Below are 21757 nucleotides of genomic sequence, written 5' to 3' on the forward strand. Positions count from 1 at the left end.
GGTCTCCTGCCAAGGTGGGAGACCTTGAACCCAGAACTTCCGAGCCTCCAAGCCTCCAGCCTCTGTTCTGACTCTAATACAGCCACTTCCAGAGTTTGGCCCCTCACCTTTGGGCTCCATTCCCCAATTCTGTTAATGACATTTGGACATTCCTTATGGAATAGAATGAGATGAGACATGGCAATAATGGAAGAGGCAACAGGTAAAGTTTATTTACCATCACCATGGAAACCTCAGGCCAGGTGCACTGGGCAGGACTTCCGAGGAGGCAGGCTGGGACAACCCTCCTTGGGCCTCCTGCTTATCCTGTCTCATAAGGACAGGAATAAATCAGGACATCAGGAATTCCCGGGAGGCTGCCCAGTATTACTAAGCTCTGGAATGAGGTCTTACCTCAACTTGTGAAGACCACTCTTTCTGAATCCTTTTTTTTTTTTAACCTCTAAAGCATGGGACATTTCTGACTCCATAGGGAACAGTGAACAGGTAGGATGCAGTGGGAGACAGGCCAAGATGAAAGAAGACAAGGAACAATGTCAGGATGGTTCCCTCTGCAGCATGGACTCAGAGAGCAAGCAGATCAGGGAGGTGACTGTGGATGAGTCACAGTGGGAAGGAATGGGGGGATGCAAAGGTCTCACTGAGATCCAATTACAGTAGGAGCTGGCTGTGGCCAGGTCATCACTGAGAGGAGATAAAACCCCTGGGGACAAGACATAAAGAAGTCTGGGCACAGAGATTCTCCAGTCCCTGCACTTCTTCTGCCACATTTCTTTCTGACATCCTACAAACTCAGCTCTTATTTATGAGTCCACCTGGTACCACTGGGGCAGTGGGACATAGCTGGGGGGAATGGCTACTTCAAGATGATGAGACACTATAGGGATGAGGAAGGTGGCAGGTCACTGCCTGTAAAGCCCAACAAACCAGTAACAAACCCGCTATAGGGGAGGTTCACGTCTCACTGGCCATTCCTTGGACCTTGGATGACAACTACTTAGTGACACTCCCTAATCAGCAAGGCACTTACAAGAAAGGAATTGAAACATCAGTAAGTGAAATAAATGAAGTCCATTTTTCCTGGAAAATATGAAAGGACATGAGAAAACGAGTCTTCTACAGGAAGTGCCTATGCCAGCTCTGACTCGTTTGGCCCTTTGGAACCAAAACACTAAACTGTCACCATAACCTTAGAAGATTAAGCTACAGACAGGAGGATAAAGATTGGATTGGTACTGGCGACCCAATCCAAGCTCACAGACCTATACCAGGTTTATTTTTTTGAAGTCTCAGCGGAGCCCATTATGACCATATTTTTCTTTTGAAACTGTAAGCCAACGATAACAGGGGATCAATGATGGATCTGGTAAAAACTCAAAAAAATGTCACCAGAAAAAAACAGGGACAATAAAAAGGGAGAGTGTTAAAGATGATCAGATTATGAAAAAAGGAAAAGCCAGCAGGGAATCTTTAGAAAACAACAGCATGGCCCCTCCAAAGGAGCAGATACCAGAAAGAATGGGAGGAGGCCAGCATAAGCTCTCAGGGCATAGGGGTCCCTGGAAGGGGATTACTCTGTAACACCCTGTGAACAACCAGCAAATGAGCCCCAAAGACGACGGAACGGAAGAGAACAGAGAATAAACGAGAAGAGTCATGGCCCAGTAAGAGAAATGCTTTGAAGACCAAAACCCGTGCTGCCATCTCCAGGACCATCTGGTCATGAAACCCTTCCAGAGAGAGGTCCTCAAACCCAAATTCAGGCTTGGGCCACGCACGCACCAACCCTGGCGAGGTCCCCGGTGCCCCCAATCATGTCCCACCTGCAAGGACCTCCTTCCCTTCTCGAGAGAGACACGGGCTTAGCATTGAACTTGGGACTTCACTCCCCGCCCCCCAGGTGATAACATGATTACAAGGTGAGGGTACCCGAAACAGTCACATACGTTTGTTTTCAGTAATGGGAAACACACCCGAAAGGAGCACCAATCACCTCACCTAGAGAGTCCTCCTCGGGAAGTGGCCCCACTAGCCACGTCCACAGGCCTCGGGCGTGGGAAGTCCAGAGGGAATGAAACGTGGCTCCCTGGGTGGCTGCTGAGCAAGCTCTGGCCTTGGCCTCACTGAGCCCCTGGATGGAGGCCTGAGGTGTGCACGGATGGCCAAGGTCTGGGAGGCCGCGGTGCTCCGCGTGTCTCTTGGCAGCGAATCCCAGTGAGGAGCGGCCCTGGCGCAGAGCCCCAGGTGCTGGCCCGATCCCTGCACAGTCGTTGGTGGGGTAGGTTCTCCAGGTGGCTCCGGGGGGGGGGGGGGGGGCGCAGCAAAGGCACCACGCGGCGCTCACCCTTGCCCGCAGCCCGGGGGGCAGTCCCCGGTGAGTCCTGTCCCTGGGCTGCCCCTCCCGCTGTCTGCCCTGCTCTCAGGCTCTCCCGGGGCCACTCAGGAGGCGGCGCAGGCGGAGGCCCGAGAGGCGAGGACGCGGACCCAGCTGGCCCGGCGGAGGCTGCGGGCAGGCTCCAGGCCTCTGAGTCCAGGCCCTGGCCTGGCAGACGTGAGGGCCGAGACCAGGAGGGCAGCGAGAGGGAGCCCCGCGGGGCACAAGGGGCCCGGGAAGCCAGGGGCGCAGAGTCTCTCCAGGGTCCGCCGAGGCCTGTCCTGGCCCCAGTGGGGCCGCGGGGAGGCACCTGTGCTCTCCCAGGCTCCGTCCAGGCGGAAAAGTGAACCTGAGGGGACGGGAGGGGCTTGGGTCATGCTGTGGGGGGAGGAAGCCGCCCACGGGGCCACCTGCGGCCGCTGCATCAGCTCGCAACCCCGGTCCACGCCGGCCTGGAAATGGCAAAAGGAGAGAGTGAAAGGCCCAAGCGCTTTGATCGTCCTCACTGCCTGTCGGTTCTCAGAACCGTGTGCCTCGTGTCCTGCTCAGAGCGGGAGGCCGGGGTGGACAGGGCGGGTGGGGGGAGGGCAGGCCTCGCGGCCAGCCCCGGGTTTCCTCCCGGCCCCGGCAGGGTGGCCAGGGCCGGGGATGCGCGCAGGGTCCCGTGGGCCCGGCCTCCGGCATCTCTCCACCTGGCGGTCCTTCCGGGAGTCTGACCACTTGACGCCCGCAGCACGGTCAAACACCAGCTGGCGCAGAATCAGCAGCGAGCACAAGCTCGGCTCGGAGGACGACCTGCTGACTGGTGTGTCTGCTTAGAGGCTGTTGTCAAGCGTGGGGGGCATATACAAAATAATGTCACCGTCAACAGGGTCATGGAAATTTCGCCTCGTTTCCATGACCCTGGGTCCCTACGGGGCAGGAAAGCCAGGGACCTCCTTCCTGTTGGACGTGCAGGGCCAGAGCCCAGGTGGGCAGGTGGGGAGGCTGTACAGCGTGGGGCGAGCCTGGGAAGGTGGAGATCAGGGTTTTATAGGGGGGAGAAGGGGGTGAGAGCCGAAGGAGCTGCCTGTCTGCAGGGGGAGGAGCTCGGGGGCTGCTTCAGGCCTTCCCTGTGCACTAGAGACCTCGGAGGAGCCTGGAGGAAGGTGCTGGGAACCTGCGGGAGCCCGGGAGTGTGTGCAGGTGGTGAGCGGGTCCTTGGGCCCCTCACCTGCTCTGACCTCTCAGCCCGGCTGCTCAGCCGGGCTCGGGCTCTGGCTCCGGCTCCGGCTCCGGCTCCGGGTGTGGCCCCGGGTGTGGCCGTGTCCCTGCGGCAGCTGGTGAGCTGGGGCTCTGTCCTGGCCTGGCCGAGCTGGGGGGGGGTGCGGGGGAGGGGGCTGGCCTCCCGTCCTCGTCCCCAGGAGCGGGTCAGCAGCCAGCCACTCCAGCGGCCTCCTTCTGCTCTGGGGCTGCAGGGAGGAGGAGGGCGGTGTCCGAAGGGGGCGTGGTCGGCGTGTCTGCCACCCCGTGAATGCACACTTACGGCCACGCGTTTGTGGGCACGCGCTGAGCAGAAACGTCCCCGTGAGCTGAGTGCCCGGGATCCGATTCTTCTGAGCAGCCCGGGAAACTGTCGGCTCCGTGTCCACCCCGACAGGTGGGATCCCAGGATCCTGGCCTAATCCCTGGGTCCGAGCCCCAGCCCCCACCTCCTCCGGGTCCCAGCCTGTCCCCGGTGTGCTCTCAAGGAGGCCTGGAGCGGGGCGCAGGAGGGAGTCCAGCCCCCGGAGGTGGGCCTGAGCCCGGAGGCCTGTCAGCCTGCCCAGCCCCGCTGCGCGCTGTCACCTCTTACTGGGCAGATGGCGGCTCCCCCATCCTCACCTCCTCCTCTGGCCACCGCCAGCAGCAAGGGACCTGCGCGTCTGCAGGCCCAGGGCAACCCGTGTATACGCCCTGTCCCTGCGGGGCCGACCCTGTGACTGTTGGCCGCCTCCCTGAGCCCGAACGTTCCAGGAACTGCTCTCCTGGCTGAGCCTGGAGCGGCAGATGGCGCGACGCCCTGCGGAGTCTGACAGAGGCTTTGTCGGTTTAACTGACGGTCTCCAGGGAGCCAACTGCCGGCGGTGATGCTGACCGGTGAGCGGCATGGCCCCTGGGCGACTGGCCAGCAGCTGCCTGTGGAGGGACAGACCCTCAGAGCCTGGAGGGCCTGAGAGGGAGGTGGAACGGGAGACAGACTAGCCTGAAGGGGAATGTTGGGGCTAACCACTGGCTCAGCGACTTTCTGGAGCCTCGGCCCCATCTGCTCTCCTCTGTGTGGCCCTGTAGTGCTCAGAGCCACTTTAGCGAAGTCTTGTTGTGAGGTCTAATGAGTCCAAGTTCCTGAAAACATGTTCACCTTTGTCAGGATAGGGTGCCCAGTAATTACCCAGCTCTTAACGATCACCATCTTAGACCTAAAAGATGGTACTTAGCTGCTGAGGAAGGTCAGGAAGATCTCAGAATAATAGTCTCCAAGTCCCATTTCCCTGTTCCCAGAAGCCCAGGGTGGCATGGGGGCACCTCAGGGGATGCCAAGGCTTGGGCTGGAGGTGACAATGAGTTATGTCCTTCAAAATTCATAGGGTAAAGCCCTAGCCCCCACTGATAGTTTTAGGAGTAGGAACCTTTGGGAGATAGTTTTAGGTGAAGTTTGAGGGTGAAGGTCTTGTGATGGGATTAGTACCCTCAGAAGAAGAAACACCAGGGAGCTCCTCTCTCCCTCTCTTTGCATCCCTGACATGGTGAAGAGTTGGCCTCTACAAGCCAGGAAGAGATCCCTCACCATCAACAAACCCTCCTGGACCTAGATCTTGGACTTTGCATCCCCAGAACTGTGAGACATAAATTTCTATTGTTTAAGCCATTCAGTATATGGTATTTTGTTATAGCAGCCCGAGCATGCTACAAATTCGGGAACTACATTTTTTCCTACTAATGCCCTGTGATTCTCTAGGTGAGCTACCTATCAGGCATTGTGGATTTCAGTAACGAATCCAAATAGATCAAACGTGTTTCAAATAATCGGGGAGCTTCTCTTAATAACAGTTCTCCTTTGCCAAGGCTCTGCATTAGGGAGGTAGTAGGTACTATCTTGCCCAATCTTCACGATCACCTTATAAAGCAGCGTGTCCACTTAACAGACAAGGAAACTGAGCCTCAGAGAGGTGAAGTGATTTGCCCAAGATGATCCAGCTGGGGCCAACCAAAGTCAAGATGAGATTCAAGACAATTCTGCTACCTTCCTGTCTTTTGCCTGGAAACTAGATGACAGTTGCAGATGACTGTGACATTGTCCCCATGAAAACGAACCCTGGAGGAGAGAGAGGTACTCCTCACCAAACACCCTGTGCTTCAGCCTTCTCCCAAGCTCCCCACCCACATCCCAAACATTTCGGATGAATGGAACCCGCCTCTGGACAGGTACTTTTTGCCTACCACCCCCTCCACCCGCAATAGGACTCCTCCATCAGGCTGCCTTGGATTAATTACCTAATTCCCTGCAGCCCGGGTGCCTCCCTATTGATTTCTACAGCACACAGGCCGGTGCAGGATTCAGGCATCCAGGTGGGAGGGCGTGAGATACCATGGAAGGCATGGCAGGGGGCAGAGAGGGCACATCTATCAGAAGAGGCCCAACTCCCTGGCACGTGGACATTTTGCCTAGTGGCGCTTTGGAGAACAACTGGGGCAGTTGATGGATGAGTCAGGAGGAAGGGAACGAGGAGAAGGCCCTGGAGAAGGGGAAAGCGGAAGGGAGGCCAGGTCTGTCCCCTCCCACAATGGAAATTCATTTCTCCTTGAGCACTCAGACACTGGCTTCCCCGGAGGGGCCTCCCAAATCTCTGTGGCCGCCTCTCCGTGGCGGACACTGCCTTCTTGCCTTCTCTGTAGCCCCCAGGCCTCTGTGGGTCGGCATTGGCCGCTCTGGCTCTGCGGCTGGCGGCCCCCGGGGTGCCTCTCTTGAGAACCCAGTAAACGTTAAACCGCTCCAGGCAAGAGCCACGTCTCCTTCCCTGGGGTTGCAGCAGCTCCAGTCACAGGGTGCCTGGCACACCCAGAGACTGTCGGCTGGGAGCCAGTGCTTCTGGGGATGCAAGGACAAGTGAATGTGTCCTGTACAGAGCGTGCACCGGGGAGCACTCACGGTGGAAGGGCCTCGCTCGACCCCAGCTCTTTGGCTGCAACGGCTTTGCAGCTCCGATCGGGAATCAGAATGCTGCTCCCTGCCGGCCGCCGGAGGGCGCTCCGAGCCAACTCACCCAGAGGCGGGAGGCGCGGGAGTCCCGGCGGCCGCCGGTGTCAGGCGTGGGCGGTCACAGTTTGCTGGGAGAGCAGAGGCAAGAAAATCACCAAATTGATGGTGGCCTGTTTGCTGGATGAACAGGGCAGGAAAAACCCCACCAGGGCGCTGGGGCCACGGTGGTGCTGAGTCCTGAGCTGTCTTGTCTGGTCCCTGCTTTACCAATGTCTGGAAGTGTGGCCTTAAGAAAATCATTCTCTTCTCTGGGCCTGGTTTCCTTCTGTGAAATGGCTGGACTCCAGTTCCAGGCTGTCGGGGGACGTGAGCTCTCAGAACCCTCCTGGGCGGTAGGTGTGCATGCAACTCAGACCACGCACGAGGTTAGTCCCTGCTTTCTGCCTCTCTCCGGGAATCGCAGTCACCGGCACTGTGCAAGCCTGCAGCCCTTGCTGCAGTAGGAACTGCTAATGTCCTGGATGCTCCCCGTATTCTTCATGAGATGATCCAGGCCCAACCAGAGGAGTGAAACATTCAGGAGAGCCGAAGCAGTCCGGGGCATCCTTCAGAAGTGAGCCTCAAATGGGCACATGCAGGAGAAAACTATTCACACAAGTTCTTCCAAAGCACAGAGATGATGATGGCTGTAATATAAGATGCATTCTTGTGCGTAACAGTAGAGTGACATGCAAATGCATGCGGCACCATTCAGGATGGGGGCAGCCTTGGAAAGGAGACCACAAGGAGGAAGGAGAGAAGGAATTGTTTCTGTAGCATTCTATTTCAGAAGAGGCAGGCAGACCTCAAGCATCTGTAGCAAAATGTCAACTCCGATAAATCTGGTTGGTTCTTAAATTGTTCTCCATAATCCTGTGTTTGACCTATTCTTTTTTTTTTTTTTTTTTTTACCTATTCTTTTAACTGTAAAGGAAAAAAGATTTATAGTTATTTTTAAGATAACAGAGTCCACCAGACTCTCGGAACACCTCAGAACGGAACTGGCCTAAGGCAGTTCCCACCCCCCACCCCAACAGAACTTTCCATAGCTAAAGACATGCGGGCATAGAGAGTCTTAGGTTTTCCAGGCCCAGGTGGGGCAGAATGATCCTAAGGGAGGGCAGCACACTGTAGGGGAGGTACCAGGCCCTGCTCTGATCTAAGCAGCCCTAGAGAGACACGGATCTATGGGGCTTTGTCTTCCTCATCTGCAAAATGGGATGATGTTTGTCCTCTCTACTGAGTTAGGACTTGCCTTAAATGAGGTTATTTGTACAAATAATGACCTGGCTGAAAATAATGATAGAAGCAGGTAAACAGTTATTTACTTGTCAAGCTAGGAGTCCCAAGGTCTTATTAGTAACGTTAGCAATAACGTGGAAGAAACGAAGGGAGGCCGTACAAAGGAGTATGGAAAGAAGGAAATGTGAGTAGGAAAAACCTAGTGATGAAAGCTTAAACCTCCAAGGAAAGAGCTCCTCTTTCTAGATCCCAACTCAAGGCCTGTCTTTCAAAATAATGAAAATTATGTTCTGTGAAAAATGATCCCAGTGGTCATTGTGATAAGAATTTAGAACAATATTTGTATATCTCACCACAGTGACTCAACGGTTATTTCCTGTGAAAGCCACAGGGCTTCAGTTTTCAGAGTTTAAATAATGGGCATAGAGATACCCCCAAAGAGACACTTATTAAATGGCAATATAGAATAAACTGGAAGAAAAGGAGAAAAAACATCAAGCTGCTCACTGCCTTGTTTCCAGCTGAGACTCTGTTCCACAGACCCTGCGGGAGCGACATGAATTGGACAGTTTCCTGAGGCCCGGGTTAACTGGGTAGGCTGCAGACTTTCGAGGGGGAACGGTGTTGGGGGAGGAGGGCAGGAACAAGTCAATGTGTCTTCTAGAAACCTGTCACAAAGAAAATCCAAACCCATCAAATGGACACTTTGCAGGAGGATTGTTAATGGTATAAAAGAGTGCTCGAAGGTTCACCCACAGAGACTTTCTGACAGCCGATGTCAGGATCAGCAAAAGCAAAATGCGCAGTGGGTGGCCGTAAACTGGCCCCTCTCAGCTCTGCTCCTTAGGCCTGTCTTCTGCTCAGTGTCCCCTGTTTCTCTCCCCTTATACCAGGCCCAAGGATCCAGGCTTCTCCACCTCTCTCACGGCATTCCTAATATAATCAGCTTATCTACTCCATGCTGTTGCAGGCTTTAGGTAATCTCCCTTTCAGAAGGACCCCCAAATTCAAAGAGAATGCTTGAGGAGGGCAGCACAGTGAGGTCAAGGGCATTGCCATCGGATGGACCTGGATGGGAGCCCTAATCCCCACATGTGGTAGTCATTCTCCGCCACAGCCCATGGTGATCCTACCTTTGGTATTCATGTCCTTGCCAGTTCCCCCCATATATTGAATCAAGGCTGGTGCTAGGGGACCAATAGAACATTGTGGACATGACAGTGTATGAATTTTGAAGCGAGGTCACAAAAGGCATTGTGGCTTCTGCCTTGACCTCCTGGATCACTCTTTCGGGGGAAGCCAGCTATCACCTAGTGAGAACACTCAAGTTGCTCTCACCCACGTGGAGAAGAACTGATACTTCCAGCCAATAGCCAGTACCAATTTGCCAACCTTGGCTGTGAAGCCTCTTTGAAGTGGGGTTTTTAGCCCTAGGAGACATATAACTGCAGCATTGCGAGGGACCTTGACTTTGAGTCACCCAGCTGAGCTGCTTCTGAACTAGCTCACTGAAACTATGAAAGATAATCACTGGTGGTGGTGGTGGTGATTTTAAATCCTACATTTGGGGGCAATGTGTTACATGGCCATATTAACAAGAACTTCACCTTTCTAAGTAGTGGTGACAGTCAAGGCTGATAATCATTTAGGAGACAACTATACACCCCTATTAATTGTTAAAATATTGAACTATTTCTATGCTGCTTTGTAAAGAGTTTGTACATGAATTAACGATCTTAGGTGGCGTGTTCCCCAAGGTCCTTTGCAAAGGCAAATCAAATCCTCTTCGGAAGAAGGGAATATTATCCTTGGCCTTAAATTGTTTCAACAAATATTTTACAAATGCCACGTCCAGCACGCAACCAAAGACGACCCAAGATATGGTCAAATGCAGAATTTTCTAGCCACCCAGAAAATATCCTTCACCCATAGCTTCTGTGGTGGAAAAATTAAGCAATATGATGGTGATGGATTGAGTGTGTGGTGGAGAGGGAGAAACCAAAGGTTGGAAGGGATGCAAATGGGCCTAATGAAAGAGGGAAGAGGCTCCAGTTGCTTCCTCAAACTGGGACCCAGCTCTGAGAACAGCATAGAGCAAACCCCTCTTCTCAGTGCTTCAGAGCATAGCTGGACCTCAGGTGCAGTCTCCAGAGACCCCTATAGCCCAGATTTTCGTTTCTCTACAAACTCCCATCTCCAAGCTTGGCTGGAGAATGGTGAAATTGTTTCTTGAAGGTGGCCCAAACCATGGACCCATGAAAGGGACTAAAGTGTTTAGAAGATTCTTAGCTGAATGTTCCAGACTGCATTAGATCCAGAGACTCCTAGAAAACATGCCTAAAGGAAAATGCTTCTCCATCCAGGAAGCTATATCAGATCTAGAGGAAAAAAGGTAATTTTTTTGCAACAAACAATGTAAAATAAAATTAGAACCCACTCTAGGACATTAGCAAGATCTGTAGCAAATTCCTCATTATGCAGATGAGGAAAATAGGAGCCGGAAGATTAGAAAGTGAGTCCTAGCCTGCTGACCCACACTGTGTGCAGCTCTGCCCTGGTGGGTGTTGTCACATATGATTTCTACCTTACTCTCAGGCTACCAATACCCTGAATGTCATAGACCACCTGGCACTTCTTTCTCAACAAGCTAATTTTGGCCCACACAAATGGAAAGGCTCGGTTTGACATCATTTGAAGTATCCTCTTTTTTCTTTCTTGAACTAAATTTCAACATCCATTGTTTTTTCCAGGCAGACATCCACACAAAGTCTTTCTCTGGACCCTGCCAACTCCTCATGGCATAGCATTTTGAGTGGTAGTATCTAGAATATCTTATTTCTCTGAGCCTTTGTTAAGAATTTTATATACCTATATACTCCGACAAATAGGAGCTTCTTCCTTCCTCTTTATAACGTCATTTTGATTAATGATTCCCCAGTGGAGCAGATGGTGTGGTCAGAATGTGCCAAGGGCTCCCTGCCCCATGAGGAGATAGGCTCCTGTCCCTAGAGATATTTGAGCGGGATCTCAGTGACGGTCTGCCAGTCTCTCGAGTGAAGGAAGTTGCTTCAGGTATTGAAGGTTATTTCCAGAATTAATCATTATACATAAAATATTTTGATTCCTCACCATTTCTGGGGTGCATACTCTGCCTTGCCAATTGCCCTCCCCCCATCCTATCTCCATTCATAGTGATTTTTTTTTAAGGTTTTTATTTATTCATGAGAGACACAGAGAGAGAGAGAGGCAGAGACACAGGCAGAGGGAGAGAAGCAGGCTCCATGCAGGGAGCCCGACGTGGGACTCGATCCAGGGTCTCCAGGATCAGGCCCTGGGCTGCAGGCGGTGCTAAACCGCTGAGCCACCGGGGCTGCCCCCACAGTGATTTTCATTCCCTTCTTCTCTGCACCTCCATGGCAACCTCTGTCATGGTCTGGAGGGACCCAGCTGTTAATCCCAACTTGACCACCAAGTAGCTATGAAACCCTGAGAATTCACTAACTCATGTGGACCCCGGTCTCCTTCTCTCCTCTTGCATCATGGAGCTGCTGTGGAAAGAGTGATCATGAATATGAAGGACAAGCCAGTATCCAGCACAAAGTTTCTCAGTACACAGACGCATCTGTAGCCTGGCAACCGTGTCTTGTGACCACCGATTCACTTGTCCTCCCTCCCTCTAGCCTCCCAGAGGGTAGGGTCTGGGTCTTCTCTATCTGTATCCCCAGGCCCTAGCCCAGAGCCTCACAGTTAGCAGGCACTTTATGAACTCATTACTCAGACATTACCGAGGCAGAGAAACGGTGCTGTGGATACAGGGCCAGACAAGATCTAGACTCTCAAGGAAGTTACACTGGAGCAAGTGAGATAAAAACAGGCAAATGCCGAGTTCTGAGAGCTGAGTTGTATTTTTTAGCTTTCCATGATCTTCTAATATGACTGCTCCTGCTTTAGCATAGGTCAGAATAATTGACCTAGATGGGCAAAAAGTCATCCAGCAGGGAAGCATTTCAATTAAGGGCTATTTTATTTTCCACGGGGTCTTGGAGAGCTTAGAGAGAAAAGAAGCAATAGTAAAATAATAGCAAGCAGACTGCTGCAATTAAATTAAATGTGATTTACCACAACTTAAGTATCACTTTCAGATAGTGTCAAATTAAAGCATGTAAGAAGATTGCTGAAAAAAGACTTTTTTTTTTTCTTATCTAAGTGAAATGCTGGCACAGGAGTCCTCAAACGGGAAACTGCCAGATGCTGTTTTACATGCGTGGCATGTTGGTGCCTAACATCTCCTTAGTGTTTTTGAATTCTACATTGTCTGCAAAATTGCCACTTCATTAAAACTGCCTCAGAAATTCCCTTTGCAATGATGCAGGTCACTGTCATGTCTGTCCTGCCTCGTTCGTGTTTTAGGAACACAGGAGTTATTTTCAAAAATATCTTTATTTAACCTCAAATTTTCTGCACTATCAAAAAAAAAAAAAACGGTTAGTCAAGGAAAGGGACATTTTCAAGTTGACAAATTTATCTCTTTGCTTTCACTGTTTGGAGCTAAGCATTCCTGAAGTTTGACCTTCCTGTAGCCATGATATATGCCCTACACCTTCAACATAATTTGTTTTTGTTCAGACTATAGTCTCTTGCTGTCTGGGGTTCAATAGGATTTGAGTAAGTGTGTGTTATAGAGGTAGAGGCAGACACAGACATAGAGGTGTCAAGGTGAGGGAAACAGTTTAATTTGTAAATTTTTTAAAAATGGATATGCACAAAGAGGATTTAGCCTAATAAGAAACTAGTATGGCTCATTTCAGCCTGGGGTCAAGGCTTGGTGTGGTTCAAGATCCTAAAGTTTATTTCTCAGGAAAAAATCATGTATAGGTTCAAACGCAGTAGTAGAGAGGAGAAAATCTTCCTTGATGACAGGAGCCAAAGTGAATTACATTTGGTAGGTGGCATCAACAATATTGGACACACCTGATAAAAAAAATAGGTCAAAAATATATGTATGAAAAGCTTACTGGTGATAATTTATATTAGAGCTTTTATTTATCTCAAAAAATTGATCTTTTTATCTTTTTCTACAACTTTCTTTTTCCCAAGCCAGTGAAAAATAAAATATAATTTATATTTAATTATAGGACATTCCTTTATTATTGATATAGTGTCCAAGTGTTTAATTATTGGTTCAAAAATGACAATCTCTGGGGCACCTGGGTGGCTTGGTTGGTTAAGTGCCCGAATCTTGATTTTAGTTCGGCTCATAATCTCAGGGTCCTGAGATTGAGCCCTGCATCTGGCTCCATGCTCAGTGCAGAGCTCTGAGTGCACTGCTTGTCCCTCTCTCTCTCCCCACTTGCTCTCTCTCAAATAAATAAATAAAATATTAAAAAAAAAACTTTGGAAAATTACAATTTCCAATATCACTGAAGTGGCTAGGAGAAATGATGCTGACCTAAGTAACTCTGGAAATGAGTGGAGTCTGGGGGTGCCTGGGTGGCTCAGTGGTTGAGCATCTGCCTTCTGCTCAGGGCGTGATCCCAGGGTCCTGGGATCGAGTTCCTCATCAGGCTCTCCGAGGGGAGCCTGCTTCTCCCTTTGCCTATATTTCTCCCTCTCTCTCTGTGTCTCTCACGAATAAAATTATTTCAAAAAAATAAAAGGAAATGAGTGGAGTCTGTAACACTGAAGATAAAAGGAATTGCACACAAGCACTGTACTCGAGTTGATGAACTTTTTTATGGGACTACAGATTAACAATTCTGACACTGATATATATGTATATTGGAATCATACAATTAAACAAATGGATGGCAAAAGGTAGGAGCCAAATTTCTTGTTTGTGGAGTGAAAATTATAGATAAGAAAGGGGATTAGAAGAATAGAATGATCCATGTCTAATGGATTAGAGTTGGAGACATCAGATGAATTTGCATTTACTTAACATAGCTACTGAGGATTACATAGAAACGTTTATAGATGTGCATATATATGGGTTAGTAGACACACATGTATTCCCTTGAGGTGTATGTAACTACAAGAAGTGAAACCCAGTAGCAACTAGCACCCCTGGATCCCAGACCTTGGTTTCTATTACCATTCTCCATTAAAGGAAATAGAGCTTCTTAGAGAAATGACTGATTCTAGGACCAGGGAAGGAAATATACGAGATGAGTCTGGAGCATCTTGTAGTGCCTCAAAGGAAATGCTGAAAAACGAAAACTCAACAACAATAAAAAAACATTGATGGGAATGCATCAGAGGGACACAGGAACCAACTGAAGATCTCCCAATGCAAAGCAGAAGAATGTGAGTAAAGAAATAAAGTAGTATTGGATTAATGTAATGTAATGTAATGTAAATATCAAATGTAATGTAAATAATGTAAATATCAAATGTAATGTAAATATCCATGAGACCATAACTGTATAAATTATTTTTTTACAGTTTTATTTATTCATGAGAGACACAGAGAGAGGCAGAGACACAGGCAGTGGGAGAAGCAGGCTCCCTGTTGGGAGCCTGATGTGGGACTTGATCCCAGGACCCCAGGATCACGCCCTGAGCCAAAGGCAGGCACTCAACCACTGAGCCACCCAGATGTCCCTGTATAAATAAATTATTGAATGAATGAATATATAGGAGAGAAGAGACAATGCAGAATTCCAAATAATTTATGTAGATACTTTGCTCTTGAAGAGAGGAAGGGTAAATTCCCACTTCTTAAGTGTAGGCTATACGTAGTGACTTCCTTCGAAAGAGCATGGTATGGAAAAAGGGCAGGAGCAGAGCAGTAGTGTCTTTATAATGGAGAAATCTGACAAACACTACCTCAGGTAATCAAGGTCAACATCAATAGTGAAAGGTCATGTTGATAGTGTGTTCTCTTTACACTATGATGTAATGAAAATGGCATTTTACCAGCATACTTTTCCTCCCTAAAACCCATAACTCTAGTCTAATCATGAGAGAAACATCAGATGAATTCCAATAGAGAGCCATCCTACAAAGTACCTGACCAGGACTCTTGAAACTGTCCGGGTCATCAAAACAAGGAAAGTCTGAGAAACTGTCACAGTCAAGAGTAGCCTAGGGAGACATGACAACTAAATATGATGTGGTATCTGGATGGGATTCTGAAACAGAAAAAGGACATTAGGTAAAAGCTAAGGGAATCTGAATAAAGCATGGACCTTAGCTAATATTAATGTGTCAATATTTGTTTGTTAGGTGTAATAAGCATCCATAGTAATGTAAGGTGTTAGCCATAGGGGGAAGTAGTACAGGGTATATGGGATCTCTCTGTACTATCTTCTCCATTTTTCTGTAAGCCTAAAACTTTTATAAAAAACTCTAATTTTAAAAAATCAAAAGTGATGTGGGCTATAGGCCAAATGAAAATTCAAGGCTATGGAAGTACACAGAAGATCATTGATATTAATAATGCCTATAAACTTTTATAATTCTCACATGAAGAATGTGCTATTAATATTCTCATTTTAAAGATGAGGAAATTATGGCTTAATAAGGTTTAACGAGTTGCCCAAGTTTGACAGTAAGTAATAAACACAGATTTGAACTTGGGAAGTATGAATCCTACACCCCCAGACTTAACCCTGTGTGTGCATACCAACATTAACAACTAAAAATAATGACTTCTGTTTTAGGCAAGTTGATTTGTAAACTATTTTTCTGACAGAAGCTTGAAATCAGAAGTCTCTGACTATTGGACATCCTATGGGTTTGTGATTTAAAAAACTCATACAACTTGCAAAAAAAATGACCGTCTCAGAAAAAATTATCTTCATACTACAATTTTACACAATATTGAAACAGATGATTAAAATTGGAACATCAGGTTTTTGCCTGAAAACTATTTCTACTTATCAAGAGATATTCTTCAGAGGAAGCAACATTATGTCCAAGGCATTGACTTCTCAAAAAAAAATTAGAGAGAAATGCTTTTTTTCCCCATGAGGACATGGACTTCTCACCATTGGTTACTCTTAGTACATTATGAGTGAAATTCAGATTGTGTATAATAACATTTCAAAGGAGCTGCTTATCCTAACATACACATTTCCCAAGACATAGTCTTCGACCAGGAAGACTCAATCTAGCAAATGATCTTGCTCCGAATGTGACTCTCAGGCTAAGATGATACCAACAAGTTTTTGCCTTCAGGAACTTAAAAACTTAATTTTAAAATTCTTTTTTTTTAAAGATTTTATTTATTCATGAGAGACAGAGAGAGAAGGAGGCAGAGACAGAGGGAGAAGCAGGCTCCTCATGAAGCAGGGGGACTCGATCCTAAACCCAAGGATCATGACCTGAGCCAAAGGCATACGCTTAGCCAACTGTGTCACCCAGGCACCCTAATTTGAAAATCCTAATGTACTCCACTTAAGGTAAAGTCAACAACAATCTCTAAACTTAATAGAACACAGGAAGACCTGAGGAAGATGAAAACGCTCAGTAAATTGAGCCTTCTATTCTACGATTATGGAGGATCCACATGCCCTACTTCTGAGGCTGTACAGTGTGATCTGAGTTCCAGCTCTGAGCTCCATGTTTTGATCCCTCAGCATTGGTTACAGGAGGAGGCTTTGTGTGGCTGATGCTGAATTTCCTTAGGTCTAACTAGACCGTGTCATCAGACCTCAACATTATCTTTCATTCTCTCCCATTTGAGTCTTCTTCTTCCATTTTGTTCAGAAGAAATGATGGAAGATAAAGGATAATTCATTCTGCTTTTATTTTTATTTCTTTGGGCAGATAGTTGGCAGTGGTGGCAAAGATGAGAAGACACCTGGAATGGGGCATGGTTGGGAGTCGGTCACTAAGCCACTGGCACAGAAGAGAGGAAAATCCATGGATAAGACCATGTGATGCCTTCCCATACATTTTTCTGTATAGCTCTGTGGTGAGTGAGCTGGCAGGGATGCAAGGCTTGATGGGAGCAGCACACCACTCAAGGCCCAGAGGGAGGACTGTCTAAAGCCTAGGCCCACATCTTTTAGCACACACCATGACAACCCAGGTAAGAGAAGTAGTTATCTTAACACCTGCTCTATTTCATTCCAGGCCAGTATAGTATTGTCTCTATCCTCAGCTGGGAGAGTGCCAAAAAAGGAGAGTGAGAGGCTCATGGAAATTCATTCTAAGCCTAGGCTCTTTCACTTGCAGCAAGATGAGTCACCTCTGGGCTCCAACAAGTGGGAATAACAGCCCTGTCCTGCCTTGCTCATGAGACTGGGGAAAGAATAACCAGCCACACAGGGTGCGCTGGCCTCTTGCCCACACAGCTGTCAGGGACTCTTTCCCAAGTTCCCCAACCTGCTCTACTTTTACCTGATATTTTTAAATACAATTGTGGAAGAGGCAAGTATTTTAGTCAGCAAGTGTCAGGAGATAGATGATGTTCTAAAGGCATCTAGGGAATCTAGGGAAGGGGGCATGAGTCTAATTCCTACCGTGTTTCACTGGCCTCCAGCACAGCCTCCTCTTGTATTAGAGAAGCCCGTTTTGATAAGTATGGACTGCCAACAGCAGGACACATCTCAGGCAAACCACCCAACAGATGGTTCAACTCCATATGCACCAGCCAAAGGCCAACGGAGCATGTAGTAGCTGCTGCCTGTTGCTTTTCTTCTTTTAATGTCGGCTCCATGCCCAGCGTGGAGCCCAGTGCAGGACTTATACTCTCGACCATGAGATCAAGACCTGAGCTGAGATCAAGAGTTGGACACTCAACCAGCTGAGCCATCCAGGCTCCCCCAGATAGTAGCTTCTGTTTGTGCCTGAAGGCAGCATTGTGAACATAGGATAATTGTGGGATGACAGAAATCCTTAGTACAGTTCCATCCAAGGCAGACTTGAGACATGCTCTTTCAGAGATTGAAATACATAGACTTTTCTGCTGCCCCCACAAAGCCTTGACCACCCAAACTCACTGGCAAAAGGGATTAAGGTCTGGGGGAAGGCAAGCACATTTTTATGTGGCACAGAGAATGGGAACCAAATTTTGGACCTTCTATTCTAGCCAAGAGCTTGGTCCTTTGACTTGTGGGCAGCACTGGGGACCAGCCCAGGGAGTAGGACAGTGGCCTTGGCGGGGGGATTCTTGTTTTCTTCGGGTCCCTGAAGTAAGATGAGGAAGAGGCAGAGTGGAAGGTGGGCTTGGGGAAGTGGGGTCCAAATCCTGGCTCTGTCTTGGCTGGTTACTTAACTTCTCTGAGTCTCAATTCCCATCTGTAAGATGGGCATGACATTAGCACATGGAGCTGCCTTGAAGAAAGGTCTATCCTGCATGGGTCTTGGAGCCTAACTTCTCCAAATTTCTGTTCATTAGTTACACTTAACAACAGTCAGGCTGCTGTAACAAAATGCCATAAACTGGGTGGCTTACAAACAACAGAAATTGATTTCTTGAAATTCTGGGGCTGCTCCCTCCAAGTCCGCCCGCAGTCCCAGCCCCTCTCCTAAAGCTGCAGGATGAGGCCGTTGCGCAGACTGGTGCTGACATCCAGCCTCACCACAGTATTTTGAGCTCTTTCCGATGATAAAGCTCCAGCCGCAGTCTCCACATGGAGCTCTTGCCAAGTCAAGAGATAATCAATCACAAATATTATGGGCTATAAAGAAGTCAGGTCCTGAGAAGAACAGAGTGAGCAGCCTGTGCGGTGGCAGAAGACCCATTCAGAGCCGGCTCTGAGGGGGACTTGTGTGCTTTGGGCTCCTACAGGCTCGCAGCCTCAGCTCCTCCATCCATTAGATGAGATTGATGGTTCCAGTCCTTAGCTGAGGCCGTCTGCATATTACTAAAATAACATCTGTGAAAGTGTGACACTGATAAGGGAACAGTTGAATGACCAAGAGTACACACATCTGTCTGGAAAAAATAAAGGCCGGAAGTCATGAGGAGGCAGCTCTTCTTTGGGAAGGAAAACAGGGGGATTGGAGGAGAGTCCTGAGGCCTGGGACAGAGTCCAGAGGGGAAGCCAGGATGCTTCTATAAGGAAATGTGCTTGCACAATGGCCCTTTGTGGAGACTGTGCTCTCTGAGGGGCTGAGTGTCACACTACAGGCCGTGCTGGGTGAGGGGGAGTTGGAAGGGTGTCCTGTCTCCTTTTCTGTAACAGAGGGCTGGGTCATTAGGGACCGGTGGGCAGAGAGGACCAGGTGCTGGGTAGAACCAGAACAGGGTCCCCATGGTGCCTGGTGCCATGGGCTCTCTCAGGCCCTGGACCTTCAGCATTTTGGGTGCCTGGATGCTGGTAAGGTTGTCCCAGGCTGGAGGTAGGGGGCTCCTTCCTGCAGGGCACCTCTGCTGGGTAAGGAGGAGCCCAGAGATGGCCTTTCTCTCGTGTTTAACTCAAATGTCTGTGTGGAAGCTGAGATAGAGAATGCTTAATTTTTATAATACATTCAGTCACAGAACAGCAAAGGGGACAATTCAGAGAAAAACAAAATAAAACCCCCGAGGTGCTACTGCTACTGACTCTGTGTGTCTCAGCTGTCTGCAGAATTGGGATTTCCTTATATGGTTTTGTTCCAGTAAAGTGTCTCCAGATTTCTGTTAGCAAAACACTGCGGTGGTTTAGCAACTGTGCACCGAACTGATCTCCTCTAAAGCCTCTTCTCACTCCATTGCTAATCTTCACAGTGCCTTTCTTCTAAGGCCCGATTTTCTCTTATTTTATTTTTAAAAATATTTTATGTATGTATGTATGTGTGCAAATATCCTAGGATTCTTTCTTTCTCCCTTGGTAAGGGAGAAAGATGTAAAGTTAGTTCTAGAATAAGGTTAGAATATTTATTCCAGATCCCTTTAAAATGGAGGGGGGCACTTGATGGGATGAGCACTGGGTGTTATACTATATGTCGGCAAATCGAACTTCAATAAAAATAAAAAAATAAAAATAAAATAAAATAAATAAGACTGTGTCAAAGGTCAAGCTCTGAAGACAGAAATACACAGGGAGTTGCCCACCTCAGGGTGGGCTGACCATCAGAGTATGCAGCCGGAAGGGGTTTCCTGAGCAAGGCAGCTCGCCCTGCCAAGGCCACTGCACCTTTCTATCAATACGTGAGGGATTTCCACTCTCATCAGAGGAATCGTGCTACCACATGACCCTTTCCTCTGTCAAGAAAATAAAAGTCAAGAAAGTCAGAAGGGGTGTTTTGAGAACAAGCTGGTGATCTTAATATTAATATTATTATATTAATCTACATATGATTTTAGTTTCTGCATATTAATATTTTCCAAATATGCTGGAAACAGAATCTTTAAAAAATTATTTTTTTCAATAAGGAGAAGATCAATCAGTAGAATTCAACTGAAATGGCTTTCAATATTCTCTGAGCCCCACAGGATTTGTATTGGGTATATGTCCATGAATGGTTCTTTTCTAAATGAGTTTAAGATAAATTTGAATGTCCTGTTTCTTAGGAAACTGAGGGAAAGCCAGGTGGATTACGGGATAACTAAGAACAGGTGACTATTGCAGGTAAAACTAGGTAAACTTACTCCAGCATTCACATTTCATTCTGTTTTCAGCATAGGAGTTGTTTACCCGAGGACCAAGTCTGTGGTTAAAGGATTGGAACTTTCACTCACACACACCCGCCCCCACCCCCCCCCACCCCCGTTATTCATGAAAAGGAGAGGGGCTGCGGACCGGATGAATCATTATGGCCAATTCAATTCAATTACTCATGCCTGTCTAATAGAGCCTCTCTACAAACTCTAAATGACAGGGGTGGGGAGCTTCTGGGTTGGTGAAGGGATGTACATGCTAGGAAGGAGGTGAACCCCAAACTCCACAGAAGCTCCTGTGCTCAGGACCCTTCCAGACCTCTTCATCTGGCTAGTCATTTGTCTCAGTTATAATATCTTTTATAAGAAACCAGCAGTAGTAGTAAAGTTGTCCATGGGTTCTGTGAATCATTATAGGAAATTATCAAACCCGAGGAGAGAACCACCCACTTGGAGCCAACGTGGACTGAAGTGTGGGTAATTCACCACTTCCTGGAGACAGTGCTAAGACCACATGATTGGAGGCCTACCCCCAATGGGTCGCCCTGCATGGAGATTGTGGGCTGCAGTCCATGTCCTGATTCCAAGGAAGGCTGCCTAAGAGCATTTGCAATTAGCCTATGTATCCCCTTATGTGACATACTCAGAGTGGCTGCTGCTGCCTTGCATAAGGTAGGAAATGCCATGTTCTTTAGAGTGAGTCTTCCACCAAAGGCAGGACTTGGCCCTGCTGGGAGATGAGGTCTGGTATTTAACAGGATTATAGTTTGGTTCTCCCTGCCAGAGGGTGAAGGTAAATCTGCCAGTATTTGCACTCTCTCTCTCTCTATGTATATATGGAAAGATTAACTTGGTTTTTTTCCTAATTAATTATGTCTATTTGAAACTATTCCAAATGCTAGTGGAAGCATAGTAGATATGATTTTGTCTGTCTTTAAAATCTGACCTAATTGCTTATTTGTGCTGAGTTTGCATTGCAAGGGAAATAAAGACTTGCGTATTAATCTACATATGATTTTAGTTTCTACATATTACAGCAAAATGTTTTTTCTCTTTGCAAACGAGTTGAAATTGTACTAGGGAAGCTCTTAAAATGATCTGTCCAATTTCCAACTATTACATTTCCTAGTTCTATACTAAGAATAGGTCTGGATTTTTTTTTTTTAAGGTCTGGCTTTAAATGAAAATTTCCTGAAATGCTTATAATTAAAACAACTACAAAATAGTCTCCTATCCCCAGCTTTTGCTCCCCAGAAACTTCTGAACATTTAGCTCTTTTCATCTTTTTTTCTGGTTGCTTCCTGCATATTTCTAAGTAATATGATTAGGCCGTAATTTCATGATTTATCAG

General features: G+C 47.7%; 1 protein-coding gene and 1 long non-coding RNA gene across 7 annotated transcripts; one reads left to right on the plus strand and one right to left on the minus strand.

Moving 5' to 3' along the window:
- Positions 1 to 352: 352 nt before the first annotated feature.
- Positions 353 to 7562, minus strand: LOC119877464. 6 transcript variants are annotated; one of them, XM_038571678.1, is made up of 4 exons: positions 5888 to 7106; positions 4238 to 5708; positions 3588 to 3825; positions 365 to 3196 (listed from the first exon to the last, which is right to left on the minus strand). In XM_038571678.1, exons 2-4 carry the CDS (start codon positions 4501 to 4503, stop codon positions 3113 to 3115), a joined length of 588 nt encoding a protein of 195 aa, XP_038427606.1. In that variant the 5' UTR covers positions 4504 to 5708; positions 5888 to 7106; the 3' UTR covers positions 365 to 3112. The 6 variants fall into 6 exon arrangements, 2 of the variants coding, with proteins under 2 accessions (XP_038427606.1, XP_038427605.1); XR_005377638.1 differs by having other exon boundaries at positions 365 to 4531; positions 5511 to 5708; XR_005377641.1 differs by having other exon boundaries at positions 3598 to 5708.
- LOC119877465 lies at positions 3767 to 12378 on the plus strand. Its single transcript, XR_005377642.1, has 2 exons — positions 3767 to 4492; positions 5146 to 12378. It is a non-coding gene; the product is annotated as an uncharacterized LOC119877465 (long non-coding RNA).
- Positions 12379 to 21757: the final 9379 nt, after the last annotated feature.

The sequence above is a fragment of the Canis lupus genome, chromosome 24, assembly GCF_011100685.1.
Source record: "Canis lupus familiaris isolate Mischka breed German Shepherd chromosome 24, alternate assembly UU_Cfam_GSD_1.0, whole genome shotgun sequence".
Taxonomy (NCBI): domain Eukaryota; kingdom Metazoa; phylum Chordata; class Mammalia; order Carnivora; family Canidae; genus Canis; species Canis lupus.

Coding starts and splice junctions, on each gene's coding strand:
- LOC119877464 (XM_038571677.1), bottom strand. CDS start 4,503: ATGCCGCTCACCGGTCAGCATCACCGCCGGCAGTTGGCTCCCTGGAGA. Junction 3,826..4,237: donor GGCGGTGGCCAGAGGAGGAG/GTGAGGATGGGG, acceptor TCCTCCCTGCAG/CCCCAGAGCAGAAGGAGGCC.